This window comes from Sorex fumeus, unplaced genomic scaffold (assembly GCF_029834395.1).
Source record: "Sorex fumeus unplaced genomic scaffold, SorFum_2.1 ptg000034l, whole genome shotgun sequence".
Classification (NCBI taxonomy): Eukaryota; Metazoa; Chordata; class Mammalia; order Eulipotyphla; family Soricidae; genus Sorex; species Sorex fumeus.
The window spans coordinates 47,530,432-47,553,604 of NW_026606091.1; the positions used below are offsets into that span (position 1 = coordinate 47,530,432).

A 23,173-nucleotide genomic window follows, 5' to 3' on the forward strand; every position below is an offset into this window, starting at 1 on the left:
CAGATCTCTTTCTCTAGGGGGCGCTGCCTTGCTCATGATGGGATGACAGACAGTCCTGCTTCAATCAAGGTGGGCATTCTGCAGGGGAAGTGCCCCCTGGGGAAGCTGGAGGGTGGAGGGACATCTAGGGTCTGCGTGGAGCCTGAGGCCATCTCAGCACAGGCTCTGTTCTGGCGCGGTGTGATGGATCGCAGGAAAGTTTTTTTGCTCACCTGAGCTGCTGCGGGAAGATCCCAGGTATGGGGGTGGCTATGAGCTGTGCCCCACACAGGGCTGCTGAGGCTCAGAAGATGGTCAAGACAGGGCACCCCAGTCCTGGACTCCCACCTTTCCCTGACAGGCAGAGAAGGTTGGGCCAGTACTGTTTGGGCCTCCTCATTGGCGGAACTGTGCTGGGAATTTGAATCTGCCTTCTGCTTTCAAGAGCCCTGAGGCTGGAGACAGCTTGGGTCTTCCCTCTTACAGGTTGGAGAGCAGGTGGTGTGAGCCAGACTTAAGATTGAACTGGTTGTGGAGAAGGTCTTTGAATTTTTTGAATTCAGCGCATCCACCAGACACCCATTTTTCCATCAACTCCACCCCAGAGGTGATAAGTTTTGTGTTTGTGAGGGACATCTGTGTTCCTGGCTATGGGGCATCAGAGCCAGTGCAGTGCAGTCTGCATTATGCAAGGGGCAGAGAGCCTTAGTTCCAGGCCATTGACTGCTCATCCTTAAATCATCAGTGTTTGAAATGCATTGTGGGTATGACTGTCTGTCTCCTGCATGGCAGCGACATACATGATACAGTTGGTTTTACTACTATAGATAGGCTGTAAATAAGTGCTTTGGGGGGGAAATAGCTCTAACAAACCAGTATTTGTTTCCTATGTTGTTAGCACTTGGACATCAATAAATCCAGACTTTCGCCAATGCCACAGACTGTTAAAAACCTAACTCCACTTTTGGAGAGTTTGTCAACACCTAGTGATCAATGCCTTATTCTTCATCTAGGATTTTTTAGATTCTGGATAGAAAGAGTTTTTAGACCTTTCCATCTGCTGTTTAGCTGACTTAGAGCGCTGACTAGAAGCAGTCTTCATTCTTCTTAACAAGCCAGGCAGACAGTGACTTCCTGGTCAGGGCTACCCCATGGTAGGAGAAGCTCAGTATCGCTATTGCCAAATATTTCTGAGAGTGGGAGGAAGCACAGGGGCCACACAACTTTTTTTTTCCTGTCCGTTTTCAAGTATGAAGATTTCTTTTGTGTCTTTGTGCACACAGCTTGGGCTGTCGGAGAGGGAGTCAGCCTTGACAAATCACGCAGAATCAAAGAACAAGATGAAACATTTGCCCCGATTCTGCGCACCAAAGCTTTGTAACCGCTATGATAGGAGCCTCAGAACAGCTTGTTTCGGGTGGAGCTTCTCCGCAGGTTGAATAAGCCAGTAATCAAATTATGATGGCGCACATGAAGGCAGCTACTTCTAGAGTGTGTTTCCTGTGGAAGCCGGAGTGCTCCGTGGCCCCCCTCACCAGCTGGTCTGGGTCGGAGCAGGAAACACCTGTCTACACCCCTGTTTGTTTGATGGGTTACTTTGCAGACTCAGACCAACCCCACGGTTGATTAGAGAAGGAAATGGGACATCACTCTCACCCCGGTGTGGACCTGGGAAAAAGAAAGCAGATAACAAAAAAAACATGCCGATCAGCAGGAGAAAGCAAGTCAGTCGCAGCGGGACCTTCATCCGCCCCTCTTCACAGCTGACCCAGTGGCCCCTGCAGCTTTGGTCCGGTTGTGGTTCATCCTGTCCATCCCCTGCCCCGGGCCTGGTCCTATGCCCGGAAGTGAGGATGCGCAGGGAGAAAATGTCCTTCTGGTCAGTTCCCATCGAAGCAAACGCCAGCACACTTTCTAACTTGTATTTTAATGATTGAAAAAAGATTAAAAACAGCCACCACCCTTTTGCTTAGGTCCTGTCCAAATTATGAACTAGTGTTTCTTCATTTTAGAAATCATTCTTTACAGTGAAAAGAAAAATAAGACCCCGAGTTGTGGATACAGACCTCTATGTGCTTTACTCCATGCTGCCGTTAAGCCAAATCAAAAGCTGTGAAAAAAAAAAGTGAGTTCTCCAGGAAGTGTGTGGATGAGCAAGTGGTTTTTTCACAGGTTGAAGTTTCTGTTTTGCAAAACTACCAAACTTTACAAAGAATGTCACCCTTTCTTCTCCTTGTCATTGAATCCAGAATTGTTTTTTTTTTTAAGTTTTTTTGTTGCATTTTAGATGAAGGCTTAAGTTTTTTGTCGACTTTTTTCATATGTGTATAAAAACTCTGTTCATTGTTTACTATGGGATTAGTATTACATTTTGAGGTAAACAAAAGAATTTGTATTGCTTGATAAACTACCCGCTCGTAAATTTAAAAAAGATTTCTTTACCTCGATTAACTTAAAGTAATGGACCAATAAAGATATAAAAGATGCTTTCTTTAGCTCCAGTCTGCTTCTTATTTGCTTAAAAAGATGTCTATTGGGGGTTGCAGCGATAGTACAGTGGGTAAGGCATTTACCTTGCACACGGCCAACCCAGGTTTGATCCCGGACACCCCATATGATCTCCTAAGACCCTCCAGGAGTAATCTCAGTGCCTGGTCAGTATTAACCCCTAAACATTGCCAGGTGTGATTATACACTTATATATCTATCTATATATAGATGTATATCTGTATATGAATATGTATATATATACATACACAATATCGTTTTGCCATCAAGAATCAGGATATACAGAGCAGGAGAAAGACATCCTTGAACTATTTTTATAATTCTTCACTTCTTTACAGGTTTATCCCCAAATCCCTCTCAATTTTAGATGTTGGCATTAATTTGAGTACAATGATTTATTTGGTAAACTCTAACAGCCCAGGTAACATCTAGGAAGGATTTACTCCGACCCTACTTCTTAGCAAAATACAACATAATATTCTGAGTCAGGACTAGGCATTTTTTGATTTGCCCGGTTATTGTTTTTGTTTTGTTTTGTTTTTATTATACAAAGAAAAAAGAAATGGTGTCTTCAACCACTGGTCAAAAGTGCCCGAGAGGTTGAAAACCTAATGCCTTGGTCAGTGGAGATCCCGTTTCGATGTGCTAAAAGGATTCTGCATTAGAATGCTGGAATGTGCTGGAAATGAGAGCGCAAGGTGCTTGTTTAAGCTTACCCAGTGACAGCGACGGACTAGAGACAGACTAACCAAACTTCCCGGGAGCAGACAGCATCATAAAAGATACAGTGGGTTAAGAGGGAGAGGTTTGAGGTCAAACCCCAGAATTTTCAGCTATGTGTCTTGAGACAAGCCGTATCCCTGAACTTTGGAATTACAGTCTTTGAGAGGAAGTGAAAACTTTTCTGAAGAGCTAGCAGTATTGGAGACAAAGTACCCCAGGGTCTGCTGAGCTGGAAACAGTCCCTGAGCACTGCAGGGTGTGGTCCCCAAACTGAGCAAGTAAAGCAGAGAAAAAAAACGAGACTCTATTTCGACTTGCTCCTTCTCTGCTCTGTCCTCTCGCCAGCTGGGCCTGCTTGACGCCTTCTCTCTCTCCCTCCCTCCCTTTTTGCTTTCTTCACATTCAACCTCCCTAGGGATAATTTTTTTCTTTTTGGGTCACACCCAGTGATACTCAGGGGTTACTTCTGGCTCTGAACTCAGGCATTACTCCTGGCGGTGCTTGGGGGACCATATGGGATGACGGGGATTGAACTCAGGTGGGCTGAGTACAAGGCAAACGCCCTACTCACCGTGCCATCGCTCCGGCCCAGGGTATTTTCATCTCTAGGTCCTTTCTGAGTGCATCCTGCCTCCAGGAGCTCCTCAGATGCTACTTTCCATTCTCCAAGGTTAAGCTTTATTAGAATATCTCACACCGTCTGTTCTGCCATGGGTCCCACCCTGGAGCCATTGTACCCCCTGGGACAGGGGCATTCCCAAGCTTGCTCTCGACTTATTTCTGCACCTAGCTTGGGGCCAATCCTCAGAGGATGTCCCCTTCAGTTCTCACCTTCCCCACGGGGAATGAGTGAATCCTGTCTGAGCCCAAAGGTGCTGACTGTTCCAAGCGTGCTGTGTCATGCTTTGGGCCCAGCTTACAAAGGCCACATCTGTGCTGACTGAGGTACACTTGTCTGGGAAAGAACAACGCACACATTTACGATGAATGCTGATTTTATTAGATGGCGAGGCCACTGTTATGTCTGCGAGTAAAATAGGCGATAAAAAAATAAGTGTTTCAATTAGAATGGTTTTTAGCGTCCCTCCCTGCACCCTTCACACCACCCACTTGGGAAAGTTGCCTGCAAGGATTCCATGTCCTAATCCATGGAAGAAAGCTTTGCTTCTTATAAATGACAGTTACAACTACATTATCCTGAAGCCAAGAGACTGAGCTCCAAATCTCTGTTTGGTGTTCACATCAAAAAAAAAAAAAAAAAAAAGAACTCAGGGCATGAGGCAAACTTCCCCAACCCTCAAATGTTAATTTTTAAAAGACGGATATTCCTTGTTGGCTGTTCTTAGAAAACCCCTTCCACATTTCCCTCAGACTAAAAAAAAAAAAATGGGTGCATGTGTTTGGAGTGATGGGCAAGATCAGATAATGCAGGTTTTGGAGATCCTTGGGGACACTTCACCCAAGAGTCATGTGGGTTCTCTGATGGGAGTCCCATCATAGCACCCAGAAGACAAGTGGGCTGTCCAGAAAGCCCCCAAGACACTTCCTGGACAAAACGGGGGCCCTGTCTGCAGCCCCTTAGGGCATCTTATACTGGTGGCCCCATGAAACCCTCAAGAGAACATGCTCTGCTGTCCAGAGAGCCTGGCCGCTGCCTCCCCGGGTGCCAGAAAGCTGACTTTCATCACCCCGAAAGTGTTTTTCCCTCCCTACCCAGGACCCCGAACCAGAGCAGATGTTTTCTGGAACTCAGGTTTCTTGAGCAGTGGGATAGCTTGGTCTCTTCCGTTGTCTTCAAGGGAGCCTGGGCTTTGGTGGTGTTTTCCACTCCTTCACATCAGCACCTTCATTTCTCTGCAACATTTCCGAACTGCAACCACGATGCTTGTTTATAGGCCACCAGGCTGTAAGAAGGGATGGTAGAAAATCGCCAGGGAATGAGTGAGGGGAGCCTCGTCTTCCCTGTCTGGTGAAGAGCACTCTCATCACTTCCTTACTACAGAAAGGCCCCACCCGTGTGGCCTCAGAAAGTGCTGCTGAGTGCGGAGACACGGTCACATGCCTGTAATGCTCCCTCTCACTTCTTTCTGACCGGTGACCTTCCACACGGATCTCAAGATCAAAATGGTCTAAATCCCAGACTTTCCACAGTCCTTTTGATTCTATGCATACACCAGCATTATAGTGCTCTAAAGTAGTTATAGATGAAAGATGTTCCGGAAGTAACGACCATGAGTTGAAATCTGTGTGACCTAGGACAAGTCTTTCGACCTTGGCACCCTCTCCGTGTTCTCACCCAGTTGCACTTCCGTTCCCTCACCCTATTGAGCCCCAGGAAGCTCAGACTTAGGCGCAGTTAACATAGTGCCTCCTGATGACCAGCGCTGGAGCTATTGGAGGGGTTGGGGCTTAGGTCCATCGCTTGTGGAAACTTCCAAACATAGATTTTCCAACTTCCCCAGACCCGAGGTTGTTCTAGGGAGGGACAATTACTGTCCTGGAAACAAAACCCATTATATTACAAAGCTGGCTAGAGCAGAGGCAAAGACTTAGAGGCGGCCAGCTCAGGGCTGATGATCACATGACTCTACAACTGGACCCCTGTAGATTTTTCTTGTGGCCCCACTGTGGGATGAACAGTCCCTGGCTCTGTGGTCACTCAACAGCTGTGGGGGAATCTGCTGTGCTGGCTAGTAGATGCCCCGCCTTCCTCCAGATCCTTCCTTTGACAATGAATGCCTGTAAACAAAGCTCTTGGGTACTGCAGGTATGCCTCCCTGTGGAACACTGATGTTATCTGGTGAGTCAAACAGGCATGGCACTACTTTGGGGTTGCCTAGAGTACACTGAAATCATCACTCCATAATCCACTGGCAAGTGATGCAGGAAAAGCAGAGAAAACACTGGGAGCATATAATAGAACAATCTAATTTAGGATGGACGGGGGTTTCCCCACATCCAATTGGAGGAAATGGTATTTGTTTCAGAACATGATTAGTTGGGTTAAAGGGGAAGTGTAGCTGAGGAAGGGGGCAGAGGGTAAGAGGAGGTTGCTGGGCTGAGCGTGGATGGGGTTAGAGACAGGAGGAGGAGGAGGGTGGAGAGGTTGACAAGGTCAGATAAAGCAGGGCCTTGGGGTTCATGGTAAGACAATGGAGTTTCCTCTTCCTAATTCTTTTGTTTTTTGTGCTTTGTGGAAGGGAGTATATCCAGCAATGCTTAATGGTTACTCCTGGCTCTGTGCTCAGGAATCACACCTGATGGAACTTGGGGGAACTAGATGGGATGCCAGAGACTGAACCCAGCTTGGCTGCATGCAAGACAAGCACCCTACCCACTGTTCCATTACTCGGGCCCTGGAGTTTTTTCTTTAAGTGCAATAGAGGTCTTCTGGGGAGGAGATGATGTGAGTCACAGGACATAGCCCTGACCCTCCAGTGGACAGAAGGTGGGAGGGGAAAAAGAGTGGGTGTGGAGGAATGGTTCCGGGGCTAATTGGGTCACAGGATGTTTTGGATTAGAGGTGGCAGGAGTTAAGACATAAGAAAAGGAGGTAATGGAGGTGGAGCCCTCATGGCTTGGAGGTGGGAGAAGATGATGAACAGGAGGGACATTGTGACTGTCTACCCTGGATGACAAGGATGCCTTTTAATAAGAGGGGAACATCTGAAGGGGGCAGCAGGCTCAAGAGGACTTTAGGAACCCAGTTTGGTGGGACCTTTAACTGGTCATTTATTTTGAATACATTTTAGATGGTTTAAAGAGAAAATCTGGAGTAGACGACAAGGCAGAGCAGAGTCCGAAGGATTCTTCCATTAGAAAGTTTGTAGAGCAATTGGGGGGAGGGGGGGACTTGAGCGGGACCAGGACCAAGAAGGAGCTGGGACAGCAGAATGACAGGAACTGATGCTTCCCCCAAGGAGAGGGACAGTGCGGGGGCCACGGAAAAGTCCTGTGGGATGAGGACTGTGAGAGTGTCACAGGGTATTCCACCCTGGAGGAGTCACAGTGAGAAGAGCGGGGTGAGGAAGGAGGATGGTGGTGGGGAAGGAAGGGGAGGGGAGACCATGCACACCTGGCACGGGGACAGCTAAAGAGGAGGAGGAGGAGGAGCAGGAGAGGGTGTTAGATCAGCTGTCAGTTCTGGCACGAAGAATTCAGAAGGAAGAGCAGCAAAGTACAGTAATGAGTGCACAAAGGAAAGGGGAGCGGTAGCCACAAGGTACCCAAGGTTGTTTATGCCCAGTGCCAGGCAGTAAGGACAAGAGCCTGCCTGGGTTCATTCAATACTGACCTTTCCCAATTCCAAGAATTTTCCAGGACCCCATTTACTTAGTGAGCTTCAGGAAGGGTCAGGGAATAGGAACATTCCTTTTTTTGCTCTCAGTCTTGGATGCACCTTTTTGTTTTGTTTTGTTTTGTTTTGTTTTGTTTTTGGTTCACACTCAGCGATGCTCAGGGGTTACTTCTGGCTCTGCACTCAAGAATCACTCCTGGCTGTGTTGGGGGAATCACATGGGAATCACATGGAACACGAGGAACTGAACCCGGATCTGCCATGTGCAAGGCAAACGCCCTACACACTGGACTATCACTCCGGCCCCTTGGTTGTACCTTTGAGTAGTCTGGAGGATTCCTACACCCAGGCTGCACTCAGCTGGGCTGAATCAAAATCACCGCTAGGGGTGGGATTCAGACACCAGGCATTTTTTGATTCATTCTAGCTGAGTTTATCGTACAGAGAATGAGTTGCACAGTGTCTACAGCAGAGGAAAATGTGGGGTAATTGCTAAGTGCCTGATTCACAGAAGCACATCAGTGACTGGATGGATTCAAGATCAGTCTCTGCTACTCGGATACTGCATAGATCAGGTAAGCACTGTAGCATTGTCCTCCCGTTGTTCATCGATTTGCTCGAGCGGGCCCAGTAACGTCTCCATTGTGAAACTTCTGTTTCTGTGTTTGGCATATTGAATATGTCACAGGTAGCTTGCCAGGCTTTGCCGTACTACCTGTGACATAGCTTGCCGGGCTCTCCGAGAGGGGCAGAAGAATCAAACCCGGCTTAGCAGGGCCGGCCGCGTGCAAGGCAAACGCCTTATCGCTGATCAGGTAAGATTCCAGGAAATGGCACACAGCGCACTGTGCACTGTGAGAGGTCGGGGGCAGTACATGTGTTTGCTGTGCCCTGAATAAAGTCTCTTGTGAGGACAAAGCACCCACACGAAGCCAGGAAAGTGGAGAAAGGAACCCACTCTGTTCTCAGTGCTTTCATTTGCTTCTCTCTCTTGCTAGGGCACATTAACCTGTCAGACTTGTATTCTGTTGTTCTTTACTTTGTGTTTACTTGTTTAGGTAATTCAGCCTAGTGCAATGAAACAGTGGCTGGAGAACTTCCAAATGGCAAAGCCGATAATCCATGATACGTCTGGCCAAAAAACTGGGATTACCGGGCAGCTAGTGTGGAAGCTAAGGTCGAGCTCAACGGAGGCTGAGATGAGAGAACGGCCAGGCTGTCTGGGGGCAGATCTGGCTCAGCTTGAGGAAATGAGAGCTGGGCTAAGAGGTCACTGGCCCATTGTTTGTATCAATTCTCCCAACTGTTTGATCATTACAGATCATTTTTCTCAACTATGAAATAAGGCAAAGCAGGAGGCTGAACCCTTTTCAGGCAGGCAGAGACCCATAGTGTGATGCAAGAATTAGAAAGGGGCTTTACCACCATCTACTTCCTGCTGCTTGCAACCATATTCAATTCTTTCCTTCCATACATACTGTTACTGTTATACTCTCAGTTGCTGATGTGTGAAGCTACCGGGCAGGGTTTTATTAAAAAACGCAAACCTACTTCAGGGGCTAGAGCGATAGTACAGTGGGTAGGACATTTGCCTTGCACATGGTACTGGCAGAGGGACAAATCCACCACGCGGGTTCCGGGGCCGAGATCTCCCAGCCTACTCGGATTGGAGTTGAGCATCCTCCACCCAGATCCTCCAAATTCCAGTAGGCAGGGGTCACACCCACCACCTGGCCCCCTGGCGCCGTGTAATCCTATCAACGGCCAAGACTCAGAGACTATAAAATCCAGCTCCCAGAACCGCGCGGCCACAAATGCGGCCGCGCGACATCTTATCAGGACATCTTTTTATGACATCTTATTATCTCATTCCTACTTTGGACAAACTTGCAGGCTATCGAATGTAGCCTTCCCACAGGGCAGAGTCTGGCAAACTCCCCGTGGTGTACCAAATATGCCAAATACCAGTAACAATGATGGGTCTCATTCTCCTAAAGAGCCTTGAATATAATCTCAGGGTTAGGATGAAAGAGACGTTACTGGGGCCTGCTCGAGGCAATCGACGAATAACAGGATGATGAAATGAAATGAAATGAAAATGGTCGATGCAGGTTCAATACCCAGCAGCTCAGACGTCCCTCCAAGCACCACCAGGAGTAATTCCTGAGTGCAGAGCCAGGAGTAACTCCAGCACCGCTGGGTGTGGTCCACCAAAAGCAAGCAAACAAAAAAAGTTGCAGATCTACCTCAAACACCCTGTACCTGATTGCGGCTCTATTTAACCTGCTCCTTTAGCAAACAGATAGAAGAGAGACAAGCAGCAGAGAGCCACATTCATGGAAGGGGAAAGGCCCTACCCAGTTTAAATCTGTCTAACAGATTTACAGTGTGCCTGGCCACACTGACTGTTGGACACTGAAACGTGTGTGTATGGGGAATCTAAACAGATATGTCCTGTAAGCATAGAATACATACCAGATCCCAAAGGCTTAGCTTAAAACAAAACAAAACAAAACAAAAACAACCTTATAATTGATTAATTTTGTAATGATGACAGAATGCTATTCTGGATCAAGACAAAAATGTCATCAAAGTTAAGTAAAAATTCTTTTTTTTTACTTAATTATTTTTCATTTCTTTTTAATAATAAGTCTCACAATTTGTTGTGAGACATTACTGGTACCCACTCGAGCAATCGATGAACAACAGTGCTACAGTTCTTTTTAATAGGCACCACCCCAGCAGTCTTTGGGGACCTTAGAGTTACGCCCAGCATTCTGGGTTCAGGGTTTGGTACTCTGGCCCAGCAGGGCTCAGAGGCTGTCAGGGAGATATCTGGTGATGTTGTGGGGGTTGAGTACAGCATGTGGAGTCAGGGATCAAACTCGGGGTTGGAGATGCTAGGTACGTGTCTGTCCCTAGAGCTCTCTCCAGGGTCTTCTTGGCTCTCTAAGAATGTGGCTAACTAGAGACAGGGGATGTAGGTGAGTGGTAGAGCATATGGGAGGCTCTGGGTTCAGTTCCCTGTGTGGTAAGTGTGAGCGTGGCCTCTAGTACTTTCAGAATCACGTCTTATCTGTGGTTTGCACCGATTTCTCTAGCAAGGCCAATGGAAGAACAAACTGTTTCTTGAGGTTGGTTGTGATGAAGACCGAGTACCTCTCCTGGCTTCTCCAGCCTTCCTCCCAGACTTGAGACCGTTCCGCCCAAGAGATCAAGGCAATTGTGCAAGGCCCGGTTTGGGATCTCACACGGCCCAGTGGCCATGAACTTCCAGGGGCACTGAGAACAGACAGTGCCAGGTGCCAAGCCCCAGGGAGGCAGTGGGAAGAAAGCACTAGGAAGTGAGTGAGGATCACTTTTCCCTTAAAGGAGTGAGTAGAAGGCCAAGTGTGTTCAAGAGGGTTTCTAATCCGAGCCAGCCTCGGATTACAAGGAAGTGTCCCAGGCGCCTATAAATACATTTATTGCCAAACTGCTAGGCAGTGAGACACACTGTCTATTACTTGTGACTTTGGGAAATTCCCAAACTACCAGATTTTTAGGTTAGGGGAACAAGTAACAGGATTTTTTTCCCCATTTGTGAAAGTACCTGCGAAGCACCCACTTCCTAAGTGCTGAAAATAGTGATGTCTTGGCACAGCGTGGACAATATGTTGGAGATGGTCTTCCTGAGCCTGAACCCCAGGGGCCCCAGCCCAAACAGCAGACCCTGTTCCTGCCTTACCCGATCGGGATGATGGCCAGGAAGGAGAGGGAGGAGGAGAGCGCAAAGCAGGTGCCCACGAACTTCTCCAGGGTGAGCTGATAGATCTCGTTGTACACCGTGGATGTCACCACCCCGGTTAGAGCCAGGGACAGCTGCAGGATGACAAACACCTTTCCTATGGGAAGGACACAAGTTAGCAAGACAGTGTGCGGGCGTGTTCTGCCGAGTCTGAGCAGACTCCTGCTCCCTGCCCGGTGTCCATCTTGCTGCCTCTTCCTGTGGCTGACTTTCCCAGTGTGTCTCCCCAACTCCCGTGCCCACCGTCCTGTTTCCACTCCTCTGCCCTGGCTGGACCCCAGTGTGTTCCGAGCAGGTTCAAGATCGCTTGGGGAATTCCACATCCTGGGCATCATCCTCTGCTGGCGGGAGCCCTGGGCCTCCAGCCAAGCCTGGGAGATCCCGGCAGAGGGCAGCAGAGAGATCCCTTGCACTCACCGTAGGAGGAGCCCTTGATGAGTTTGGACATGGCCGATCGGATGGTTGTGATGGGGATGAGCGCAAACAGCATGACGGCCCGAGCTGGGGAGAAATCACACAAGCACACGCCTCACTGTAGCCCAAGAAGTGAAGCAGAAGAAAGCGAGTGACTCTTTCCGAACTCTCATCCCCCCTCCTCTGTGGGGTTTGCCCTGCGTAAGTGGCCTCTCTGCTGGCCTTCAGTGGCTCCCGGGGACCACACAGACTCTCCAGAGCTCAGACATAGGAGAGCCAGCTGCCAGGTGGCAGGACACACAGAGGAAGGGTGATGGGTGGTGTCAGGACGTGATGCTGATGTCACCAAAGGGACCAAAGGTGCTTCTCCGTGCCCCCCACAGGACAGACACAGACCCAAGAAGAAACAAGAGACATGGGAGAGGGGAGCTCTGGCCTTTGCACATGCCCATTGAACTGGCTTCCAACCTAAGGCAAGAGGTCACAGCCGTTTCCTTAGATGCATTTTGAGGTGTGTGTGACCTCAGAAAGGTTTGGCCTCTGGTAGCAGCTAGATGTGTTCTTTCAAATACGCCAGCCACCAGCCGTGTGTGCCCATTTAAATGAAATAAAATGTGACACCCCTCTCGCGTGTGGCATTAGCCTCATTTCAAATGCGCCAGGGCCAGTGGCAAACATTGCAGATCGAATGGAGAACTTTCTGGCATGCTAGAGCACTCTGCCTCGGCACTGGGCGCCAGCTCTCTGCTGGTGGTGACTTTAAACTGTATCCTCAGATGGAAACCGGGTAGCTTCCTGAGGGATTATCACTTTTCATAAACATGAATAGTGTTTATGGAGAATTTTAATCCACTTCTTTAAAAGCCTTTGCTTAGTCTTGAAAGGATGCCAACTTAGGGATCTTTGGAAGTAAATGAATGTTGTAGCCCATGAAACCTAGGGAGAAGGGGGTGGAAAGACAGTACAGTGGGTAGGGCACATGCTTGGCATTAAACCAGCTTTGGTTTGATCCCTGTCACCACAGAGGGTCCCCTGGTTCCCTGCCTGGAATGGTCCGTGAGAAAAGAGCCAGGAGCAAGTCTTGAGAACTGCTGGGTTATGTCTCCTGTCTCCTTCCCACCGCCTCCCCCATTAAAAAAAAGCTTAAGAAGAAACTTAATCCTGTTTCCTCCATCTCATGCTATTCCTGTTTATTTCTCTGCCTTGACCTCCTCTAGCCACAGGCTCCAGCTAGGAGCATCTCAGAACACAATCCAGAGGGCACAGCACATGGGACCGTCCAGGTAAAGTCTCCTGCTGAGCTGGGTGGGGGGTGGGCGGTAACCTGGACCACAGCACCCTGAGCATCCACCTAGGGATGCGGGCCAGGGGAGCACACCTTGGCCTGCCTCTCCCAGAACGCCCGACTCACCAATATAAAACATGTACGTCTCTTTCACGAAGGCCAAGAGCAGGGCCCCGGACCCGAAGGAGACCATGCCAATGATGATCATGGTGGTGTCCCGGAAACAGCGGGAGAAGACCAGCACGCCCAGGAAGCTGGTGATGAAGATGGTGTAGCCCGCAGCCATGCCGTAGCCCACCTGGACCTGGTTCCAGCTGAGAGGGGCCCTCAGCACAAACAGGGGCATGATGTCCACGGTGCCCACCACCGCCAGGTCATAGATGATGGCCCCCACAAACAGCAGCGCAATGATGGTTTTTTTGGGCTGGGCTTTCTCGGGAGAGGGCAGCGGACCCTCCACACTGCTCTTGTCCGGCTGGTCGGGATCTAGGGTCCGGTAGGTGCCGACCACGCCGGACAAAGTGTCCACGGCCGCCAGGGTCTTGCTGGGCCTGGCCACTGAGTCGGGCACCTTCAGCACGAAGAGGCTGTAGAAAAGGGCGAAAAAGGCGCAGCTGACACTACAGGCCGTCAGCACCAGGCCCTGGCCCGAGTGGCCGGGCATCTGCTTGAAGAGGTGCCCGGAAGCGATGCTCCCGCAGAACCCCGCCAGGCCCAGGATGAGGTCGATGAGGATGAGGCGCACGGAGCGGCCGCCCTCGGAGGAGCCCAGCGAGCCCAGGGCCATGACCCCGGACCAGTAGGCCGAGAAGCCGCCGCACAGCCCGTTGAGGGCCGCGGCGCCGAACAGCACCTGCACGGGCCAGTCCAGCAGCACCTTGAGCAGCAGCCCGAGGCGCGAGAGCAGGAAGCCCAGCAGGGCCACGCAGATGGACACCTTGCGGTGGTAGCGGTCGCTGAGCCAGCCCAGCCCGTAGGCGGACAGCAGCGGGGTCAGGCCCACCACCAGGTTGTAGACGATGTAGAAGTTGGAGATGGCCTTCTGCTGGCGGTCCTCCAGGGCCCCGCGGGGCGACGGGCTGGGCGCGCTGTGGTTGGCCGCGGCGGGGGCCCCGAAGGACGCCTTCACCACCAGGAGCAGCCCCGCTTCGTGGAGCGACGCGGCCACCTGCGTGGACGCCACCACCGGCTCGATCCAGGTCCTCGCCTGCAGGCGCGCCAGGCGGTCCCGCCACGGGGACGCGGCCTCGGGACCCATGGGGAGGAGGGGGCAGGCGGTGGGCGCGGGCGGGAGCGGGGGGCGGCTTCCCGCGGCGGCTCTCTCGGGCCCACCCCGGGACGCGACGGCGAGCGCGCCTAGGCTCGGGCGCCGGTGCGCGCGGGACAGGCGCAGCCGGGGCGCGTGGCGCGGTGTCCGCGGCCGGTCCAGCCCCGAGTGTCGGCAGCAGCCGGGCCGCCGCGGCCACTCCTCCTGGGACCCGGCCAGGCGGCGCCCCGCCCCCGCGCCCGCCCCCGCCGGGGTTGTGGGTGGCGGAGCGCCGGGAGGACCGGGTGGGACGCGCCCTCCGGGCCAGACCCGGCCCCGCGTCCCCGCCGCCGCCGCCGACGGTCACGCAGCACTGGGCAGCGCGGCCGCAGAACCAGGCATGCAGGGACCTCGGCCACATCACGCCCCGCGGTTGAGACCACGCTGGGGAAGTCAGGAAAGAAAGGCCAAGAAAAGTCCCAGGGGCTGGAGCGAGAGCACGGCGGGGAGGGCGTTTGCCTGGCATGCAGCTGAGCTGGGTTCGAGGCCCAGCATCCCAGAGGGTCCCCCAGCACCGCCAGGAGTGATTCCTGAGTGCAGAGCCAGGAGTAACCCCTGAGCATCCCCAAAAAGCAAAAAAAAAAAAAAAAAAAGTCCCAGGCCGGACTTGGAAGTCAGGGTTAGGCTAAGTGGGTGGCGTGTTTAGGGTTCTGTGCCAGGCGGGGGCAGAAAAGCCAACTGAGCCGTGGGAAGCGTTGGATGTGCACGGCCGGGATGTGCAAGGCTACAATCGCTGTAGCAACACTTTAATTTGCTGTAGCCCCACTGTCATTGATGGGGCCATGAAGCATTCCTGTATTCCCACTTTTCACAGCAGACAAGGCGTGGAAACCGAAGTGTCTATGGGTAAATGAAAGGATCGAGAAAACTGAGCTAGAGAAGTAGTACAGCGGGCAAGGCACCTGACTTGCAGGCAGCCAATTGTGATTGAATTCTCCCGGAATTCTCACACAGCATATGGTCCCCTGACTCTGACCGGAATAAGCCCAGAACAAAACAGGTGTAGATTAAAAATGCCCCCTATCTAAAAAAAAAGTACACAGATGTAGTGTATGTAAACATGGACTGCTTTTTTAGCTTTCAAAAATAAAATGGGATGAAGTGATAGTACTGCTGGTAGAGTTCTTGCCTGTATGCGCCAATCCCAGTTTGATCCCCAACACCCCCCGTATGGTCCCCTGAGCCTTGCCAGGAGTGATCCCTGAGTGCAGAGCCAAGAGTCTGCCCCGAACACCTCTGGGTGTGGCCCAACCCCCTCCCAAATAAAATTTAAAATTACAGAAGGAAATGTTGCAGTGATAGAGCATAAGGGAGCCTTGAGGACATTAAATTGTAGGTCAGAAGCCAATCTCCAAAGACAAATTCTGCATGATTCTGCTTCGACAGGGATTTCCTGGGGTCAGAGTCATAAAATCAGAGTGGAATGGTTACCAGGACTGGGAAAAGAGGGAATGAGAAGATACTAATTACTAAGCACAAAGACTCAGTTAGGTAAGAGGAGTAAGCACTAGAGATCAGCTGTATGAAGTCCTGACATTCCCTCTATAACCTGCAACAATGTGTTGTACATTTAACATTTTAGAAGACTAGCTCTTTTATTTGGGCTGGAGTGAGTGCAGCGATTGGGTCTTGCGCGCAGCCAGCCTGGTAGAGCCGGGTTCGATTCCTCTGCCCCTCTTGGAGAGCCCGGCAAGCTACCGAGAGTATCTCGCCCTCACGGCAAAGCCTGGCAAGCTACCCGTGACGTATTCGATATGCCAAACACAGTAACAAGTCTCACGATGGAGATGTTACTGGGCCCGCTCGAGCAAATCGATGAACAATGGGAGGACAGTGACAGTGACAGCTCTTTTATTTAGCTTTTTTTATTGAATCACTGTGAGACAGATCTCTGCAAAGCTATTCCTGATTGGATTTCAAGACTGTAGCTCTTGTGTCAAAGTTTTTAACCACAATATTATATATATATATATATATATATATATATATAGAGAGAGAGAGAGAGAGAGAGAGAGAGGGAGAGAGAGAGAAACCTACTAAAATATAAAGCCAAACAGGACCATGGAGACAGATCAACCAGCTGGAGTGACTGCTTTTCCTGGCTTCAAACTCTGGCACCACCAGGCTGGGAGCAGCCTCTGAGCAGTGTCTGATATGGCACCAAGACAAAACAAAGCTCAGAAGCCATTGGGCTCAGCCCCTTCTTCGGGGCAGAGCTGGAAGAAGACTCTTGCTTCAGTCCTGCATTGTTGGCCCTGAGCAAGCATCTGACCCCAAGCCCCTGGCCCAAAGAGGTCCTGCCAGTCCCATGTCCCTCCAGATGATCTAACTGGACTCTTCAAGGAGGAGGTAGATCCCTCCCAAAAGAGCAGAGTCAGGGGTCAGAGCAATAGTATAGTGAATAGGGCAATTGCTTTGCCAAGCTGGGTTTGATCCCTGGCATCCCATATGGTCCCCCGAAAGCCAGGAGTAATTCCTGAGTTCAGACCCAGCACTAACCTTTGAGCATCACTCAAACAAACAAACAAACAAGCAAGCAAGCAAAAGAGCAGTCTCCAGGATCCTCTCTGGAGTTGAGTCCCCAGAACCTTTTCTACTTCTTAGCAATTGCTCTTCATCTACTTCCCCTGGACTGGGATTGCCTCCCCCAGTTGCCTTGCTTCCTCATTTAAGTACACGCTTCTGCAAAGCAGATGGGGGTGTGGGGTAGTAGAGAGAGGGCCAAAAGAGCACTGAGAAGGCGCTTTCTTCAAAGGTCCTTGCAGGACAGAAAGTAAAAGCACACAGCCTCTCTCTCCATTTGCTCCAGTTTTATGAGCAAAACTGGAATCTCCAGAGGGAGACCCAAGTCTGCAGGGAGGGTTCGAACAGACAGATGGATGACTGTGGCCTCATGGGAGCAGGCTGGGCTGCAGAACTATGCCCTGTCAGTAGTTCTTAGGTGAATTCAAATCTCCTTTCCTGACCCACCCCCCCTTCACTGCCTGGTTCCTCAGTGTCCAGGCCCAGGCTCCTCTTCTCTGCTAAGGGTGTGCCCCTAGAGCAGGCCTGACAACCCTCTCAGGGCTTCCTTCCTCTTCCTCTTCCTCCCCCTCACGAGGCCCACCTTGAAAGGTCCTGGTTTCACCCAGCCCAGGCCCGGCTCTCCCACTGCATTCCTCACCCTGTTTCTCCCCTGGCTATTGCAAAGCAGTTGAACCAGCTGGCTCCTGCGAGGGCCAGAGGCTGGAGGCAGACGGCCTGTGGCAATCAGCCCCGTGCCCAGAGCCACAGCCTGAACCAGACAGACCACTTGGTCCCTTTCATCAAGGACTCCGCCAACCCTAGAGGGCAAGCTTCATGCTCTGGGGGTAGGTCCCAGGGAACTTTGGAGGGGGGATGCTGACAGATCCATCCCGTTCTGGGGGCATGAGTGTTCTGTGGGAGCTGGGGGGAGGGGAGTCTGTGGTGCTCACCAGCCTAGGGGCTTTCCAGACTCAGACCTGAACATGAGCTAGATCCAGGCCAATGTGTGGTCCTCCCCTTTCAGGCTCCTCTGGGTTGGGTTGCCCTGTCCTCATGTCCCCACCCTCTTCTCCATTTTTGAATGCAGGTTCCAGCTGAGTCAGTGTCTTGCTGCTGGCTGTCCTCTGCAACCCAGGCTCTGCAAGGGGTGTGGGACTTGAACCACACCGAGCCCTGAGCCTGCCGCTTTGGTTGCTAGCTCAAGGCTGGTTTCATTAGTGTATAGGGTAAGCTCTCTTGTCGTCTAATAGAATCAGGCTATTTGAGGAAAGAGACCAAAAATGGTACCAGCTCATATTTCTGAGCCCTTACTGCTCATGCTAAATAATTTATGTGAATACATTCATTTAGTCCTTCCAAGAAATCTGTGAGGAGTTTCTGCCCTCATTCTACAGATGGGGGTCAGAGAGGTTAAGTAGTTTCCACAAAGTCACACAGTGAGCGAGCCGGGGAGCCAGAACTTGGCTCTAGACAGTCTCCAAGCTCCCGCAGCAATAGGGGAAAGGCGGTATCGCAGACTATTGTTGGAGGGTGTTCTTTCAACCAAGCTGGGAGGGTGAGCAGGGGCAGAAACGCCTTGACCATGATGAAATGATTGTTGATCAACAATATATTGCACAATGGGGTAGAACCAGAGGAACGGATGGAAGGAAAGGAAGGTTGAACATGCATCCCTGGCACTTTACAACCAAGTGGGGGCTCCTTTTATTTTCTTTCCAGGAGGCCCTCGAGTTCATTTTTGAGAGGAACGGTCTTTGGAAAATACTTCTCATTACTTAGGGAGCAGTGGCTTCTGGAAAGCCTCTGGGATTGCCTGGGAGGTGAAATTCCCAGGTCTTGGTTTCAGCTGTGGAGGAGGCTCCAGAGAGGGGCGGGATATGTATGTGTGTGTGTGTGTGTGTGTGTGTGTGTGTGAGAGAGAGAGAGAGAGAGAGAGAGAGAGAGAGAGAGAGAGAGAGAGAGAGAGAGAGAGAGAGAAACAGAGAAACAGAGAAACAGAGAAACAGACAGACACAGAAGGGAGTAGAAAGGGAGGGGTATGAGACTCAGGGCTGAAGTGATAGTCTACAGCAGATTGGGTGTTTGCCTTGCACTTGACTGACCAGGTTTGATCCCTGGCACCCCAGATGCTCCCCTGAGCACCACCAGGAGTAATTCCTGAGTGCAGAGCCAGGAGCTGGTTCTGAGTATTGCCCAGTGTGGTTCAGAAACAAAACAAACAAACAAAAAAGTGAGACTCAGGCCTTTGATGAAAGGGCCAGAGAAGGAAACCCTAAGTAACAAGGGTGGGCAGAGGGATTTTGAAGAACAGAAACATCTGATGCGAGTGTTGGACAGATTTCTGTACCACTGGTGGCTGCCTGTGAACCCTCCCTCCCCACCTTCTCATTCTTAGAATGAGGGGTTTATGTGAGTGGGCTTTTCTGTTTTCCAGTTTGGCAGAAATCAGTGAAACAGCTGTGATTCATGTTTGGGGTGTCACATTGGGCAGAGAGCAAGAGGAAACGAGGAGCAAAAGGAGAGCCCTTCCCCGAAGAAATCAACTCTCCCCGGAACTTGCTGAAATCTGGGGCTTGGAACTTTCACAGGCTCTGTTCTTGGGGAGTCAGGTCATCTGACCCAGATCTTGGGTGGGGGAGCAGAGAGAGAGCCTTAGAGCTGACAGGCAGATGTTATTCTCTTTACTGTTTATAATTTAGGGACAGAGGTGAGTCCTAAGATAGGAACTTCCATCTGTCCTAACTTCAGACAGGTAAGTCATTGCAAAATGTTGTAAGCGAGAACCATTAGGTAATTTCTGAGACATAAACAGAGGATAGAACAAAGCAAAGATGAGCCAGCTCACCTGCGGCGGGGACAGACACACACTCTCTTTGTGACCAGCCGGCACCATCTCTGAAGGATGTCCAGTGACTGGCCCAACACTCCACACAACAGGTTGTTATATCTTTTGTATAGTCACAAGAGATCTTCTAGTTATGATTTTGCTTCTTTTTTTTTTAAAATTTATTTATTGAATCATCGTGAGAACAGTTGCAAAGCTTTCAGGTTTAAGTCTCGGTCATACAATGATCAAACACCCATCCCTTCACCAGTGCACATTTACCACCACCAAAACCCCCATATACCCCCCATGCCACCCCTCCCCGTGCCTGTGAGGCAGATGATTTCCACTTAACTCTCTCTCTACTTTGATTACATTCATTATCTCAACAAAAGATGCACCATTGTCATTTGGAATTTTCCCTCAACAATCTGCTGGAAAGGCATCATGAAATAGTTTGTTTTCTATTGCTGGTTATGAAGACCATACGATGTCTGCACGGCTGCTAATGCGGCCGTGCAATTTTGGATTTCTGGTATTTTACTAATTAAGTCTGGAGGGATTTCTGCCAAAAGCCCAATAGTTCTGAGATTGGTTTGTATGCCTCTGGGTCCATGGCCGTGCCGAAGAGCCGCTTGTGGGGGGCAACTCGTGGTCTCGGCAGGGCAAGAAGGATGTGCCGGTTTCGGCCCCCAGCCCATGAGGCTACAGTTGCCCTGCCACTGCTGGCTCATACCTGGCTGTCCAATAAGCTCTGAGAAGGCAGCCACCGTAGCGCAGAGAGGGGAGGTGTGTGTGTGTGTGGGGGGGAGGAGAGAATGTTGGAAGAGACAGACACCCTTTCCCTAGGGGTGAGGGGGGGTGGGGGGGAGGCCACAGCGCAGTAGCCATTCACATTTCTGCCAGACGCTGCTGGGTTCTGATTTTACTTCTTAAGTAAGAAGCACATGGTGGCAAACATGTAGTTACTTGAATACCCCCAAGTCACCTTTCCTGGTAAATTAATACCTTTAAATTTTTGTTTATCTACCTGACTTTCTACTTTAGCTAAAACAGATCTCTCACGGGGAAATAACTTCCCTTTCCACTTGCTGATGAAATGAAGATTTGTATTCTGTTAGCCCGAGAGCAAGGATGCATTCATAATGTATCAAATTAATGATTAATAATCCATAGATCCTCTTGGGAAATTGTGTATTCCCCCTTCCCCCCACAGTGGCACCTTAATATTGCCTAATTTTCTAGATGAGGAAACTGTGACTTAGAATAGCTAAATAACTTGCACAAAGTCAAACAGAGTTGGACTACAAATCTAGGTTTGTTTGTGACTTGAGGCCAGACTATTTCCACAATGCCCTCTTTCTGTCTGATGTAATTGCACAGAAAGATATTTATAAAAAGTACATGGTGGTTGAATACTTTCCATCAAGTATTATAAGCCTGCTCTACCTGAGATATTTTCTTTCTTTCTTTCTTTCTTTCTTTCTTTCTTTCTTTCTTTCTTTCTTTCTTTCTCTCCCTTCCTTCTTTCCTTCCTTCCTTTCTTCCTTTCTCTCTCTCTTTCTTTCTTTCTCTTTCTTTCTTCTTTCTTTCTTTCTTTCTTTCTTTCTTTCTTTCTTTCTTTCTTTCTTTCTCTCCCTTCTTTCCTTCCTTCCTTTCTTCCTCTCTCTTTCTTTCTTTCTTTCTTTTTTTCTTTCTTTCTTTCTTTCTCTCCCTTCTTTCCTTCCTTCCTTTCTTCCTCTCTCTCTTTCTTTCTTTCTCTCCCTTCCTTCTTTCCTTCCTTCCTTTCTTCCTTTCTCTTTCTTTCTTTCTTTCTTTCTTTCTTTCTTTCTTTCTTTCTTTCTTTCTTTCTTTCCTTTCTTCCTCTCTCTCTTCTTTCTTTCTTTCTTTCTTTCTTTCTTTCTTTCTTTCTTTCTTTCTTTCTTTCTTTCTTTCTCTCCCTTCCTTCTTTCCTTCCTTCCTTCCTTCCTTCCTTCCTTCCTTCCTTCCTTCCTTCCTCTCTTTCTTTCTTTTTTCTTTCTATTTCTTTCTTTTTGGGTTTTGTTTTTGTTTGGGGCCACACTCAGTGATGCTCAGGGCTCACTCCTGGCTCTGCACTTAGGAATCACTCCTGGTGGTCCTGGGGAACTGTGTGGGATACTAAGGATAGACCCTGTGTCAGCCGCATGCAAGGCAAGCACCCCACCCATTGTGTGATCACTCCAGTACCCACCTAAGATATTTTATAACTCCGTACTTCATTGGTTCATTCACTTGTCATCCTTCTACCCACCTTTTATGCATATGTACATTTATTTACAAGAACTTTTTTGAGCATCAAGCATCTTTGTAGGTACTAGGGATACAAAACCCTTTGCTCTCAGAGTTAGAAGATTTTTCACAAGTCACTCTTATAAAACGCCAAGTTCTGTTTTATTATGAGTCACTAACACTAGGTCCCGCCTTCTCTTTTATCAAAGACTGACTTCACGAGTTTTTTCTCCACCCCAGCTCTGCTATCAAACCAAATGACCTCATGAACAACAGATATCTGTTGTGTTTGCTAGCCAACATACACTTACTCTTCTGGAAATAACACCTCATTTTCCTTCCGATGAACTATACTCCAAGTAAATATGAGACTATGGCCCATCACAGCAGTGCATCCCTGTGATCATAATGATTGGTCCAGAGATGGAAATATGATTCAAATTTGGACCAATTAGAGCATGACTCAGGGCTCTGACTTCTGCCTGTCTTGAACGGATGAAGATGAATTGGAGTTTCTGGCAAATGTTTTGCCAGCAAAGGAGAAGAGATTGTCTGAGACTAGAGCCCACACAGAGGACAACAGAGCAGAAAGATGAAGAGAGGCCAGGTCCTAATAGCGTCAGATGTGTCATGTTTTAAGTTAAACTAGCCTCTGATTTTCCATTTATTAACATTTTTTGGGGGGGCATACTCAGAGGTGACCAGGGGTTACTCCTGGCTCTGCACTCAGTAATCACTCCTGGAAGACTCAGGGGACCATATGGGATGATGAAGATCAAGCCCAGGTTGGCTGTGTGCAAGGCAGCAGGCCTACCCGCTGTACTATCTCTCTGGCCCATTGCCCCTGACTTTTTAATAATAAAAACTTCTTCATTTACTTTTTATGATGCCAGCTTGTTTCAGGCTTTCTATGGATCGTAAATAGATTTCATAAAATTAGGTACTTCTTCAGCCAGCAACTCCTATGGGTCCTGGATCTTGTCAACTGTATTTCTACCACCTCCAAGGTCATTCATTCACATATTTTGTTCTCTGAAGACGCGCCTTCCTCCTCCGCTGCTTGCTCAACCACTTCGACTCTCCGGTTCCTTGATCTTATTGGGACTTGGTATCCACATATGAATAAATAATTTTTCAAACCAGTAGATTTTTTTCTTTATTCACTTTCTCTATCTTTTATTTTATGGTACGATATTTTTAATAATACCTTTTAATAGATGAAACTTTGGGATTCTTATGTTATTTCAATGAATGTCAATAGCAGATGGTATCAATTATCTGTTGGCCATGATGAC

The 23,173-nt window shown here is 49.4% G+C and overlaps 1 protein-coding gene across 1 annotated transcript; it reads right to left on the reverse strand.

The window, feature by feature from the left end:
- Positions 1-4,997: 4,997 nt before the first annotated feature.
- SLC46A2 (solute carrier family 46 member 2) lies at positions 4,998-14,251 on the reverse strand. Its single transcript, XM_056117165.1, has 4 exons — positions 13,120-14,251; positions 11,712-11,795; positions 11,235-11,391; positions 4,998-5,114 (listed from the first exon to the last, which is right to left on the reverse strand). The coding sequence occupies exons 1-4, from the start codon at positions 14,249-14,251 to the stop codon at positions 5,057-5,059; spliced, it is 1,431 nt and encodes a 476-aa protein (XP_055973140.1). The 3' UTR covers positions 4,998-5,056.
- Between the last annotated feature and the right edge of the window lie 8,922 nt (positions 14,252-23,173).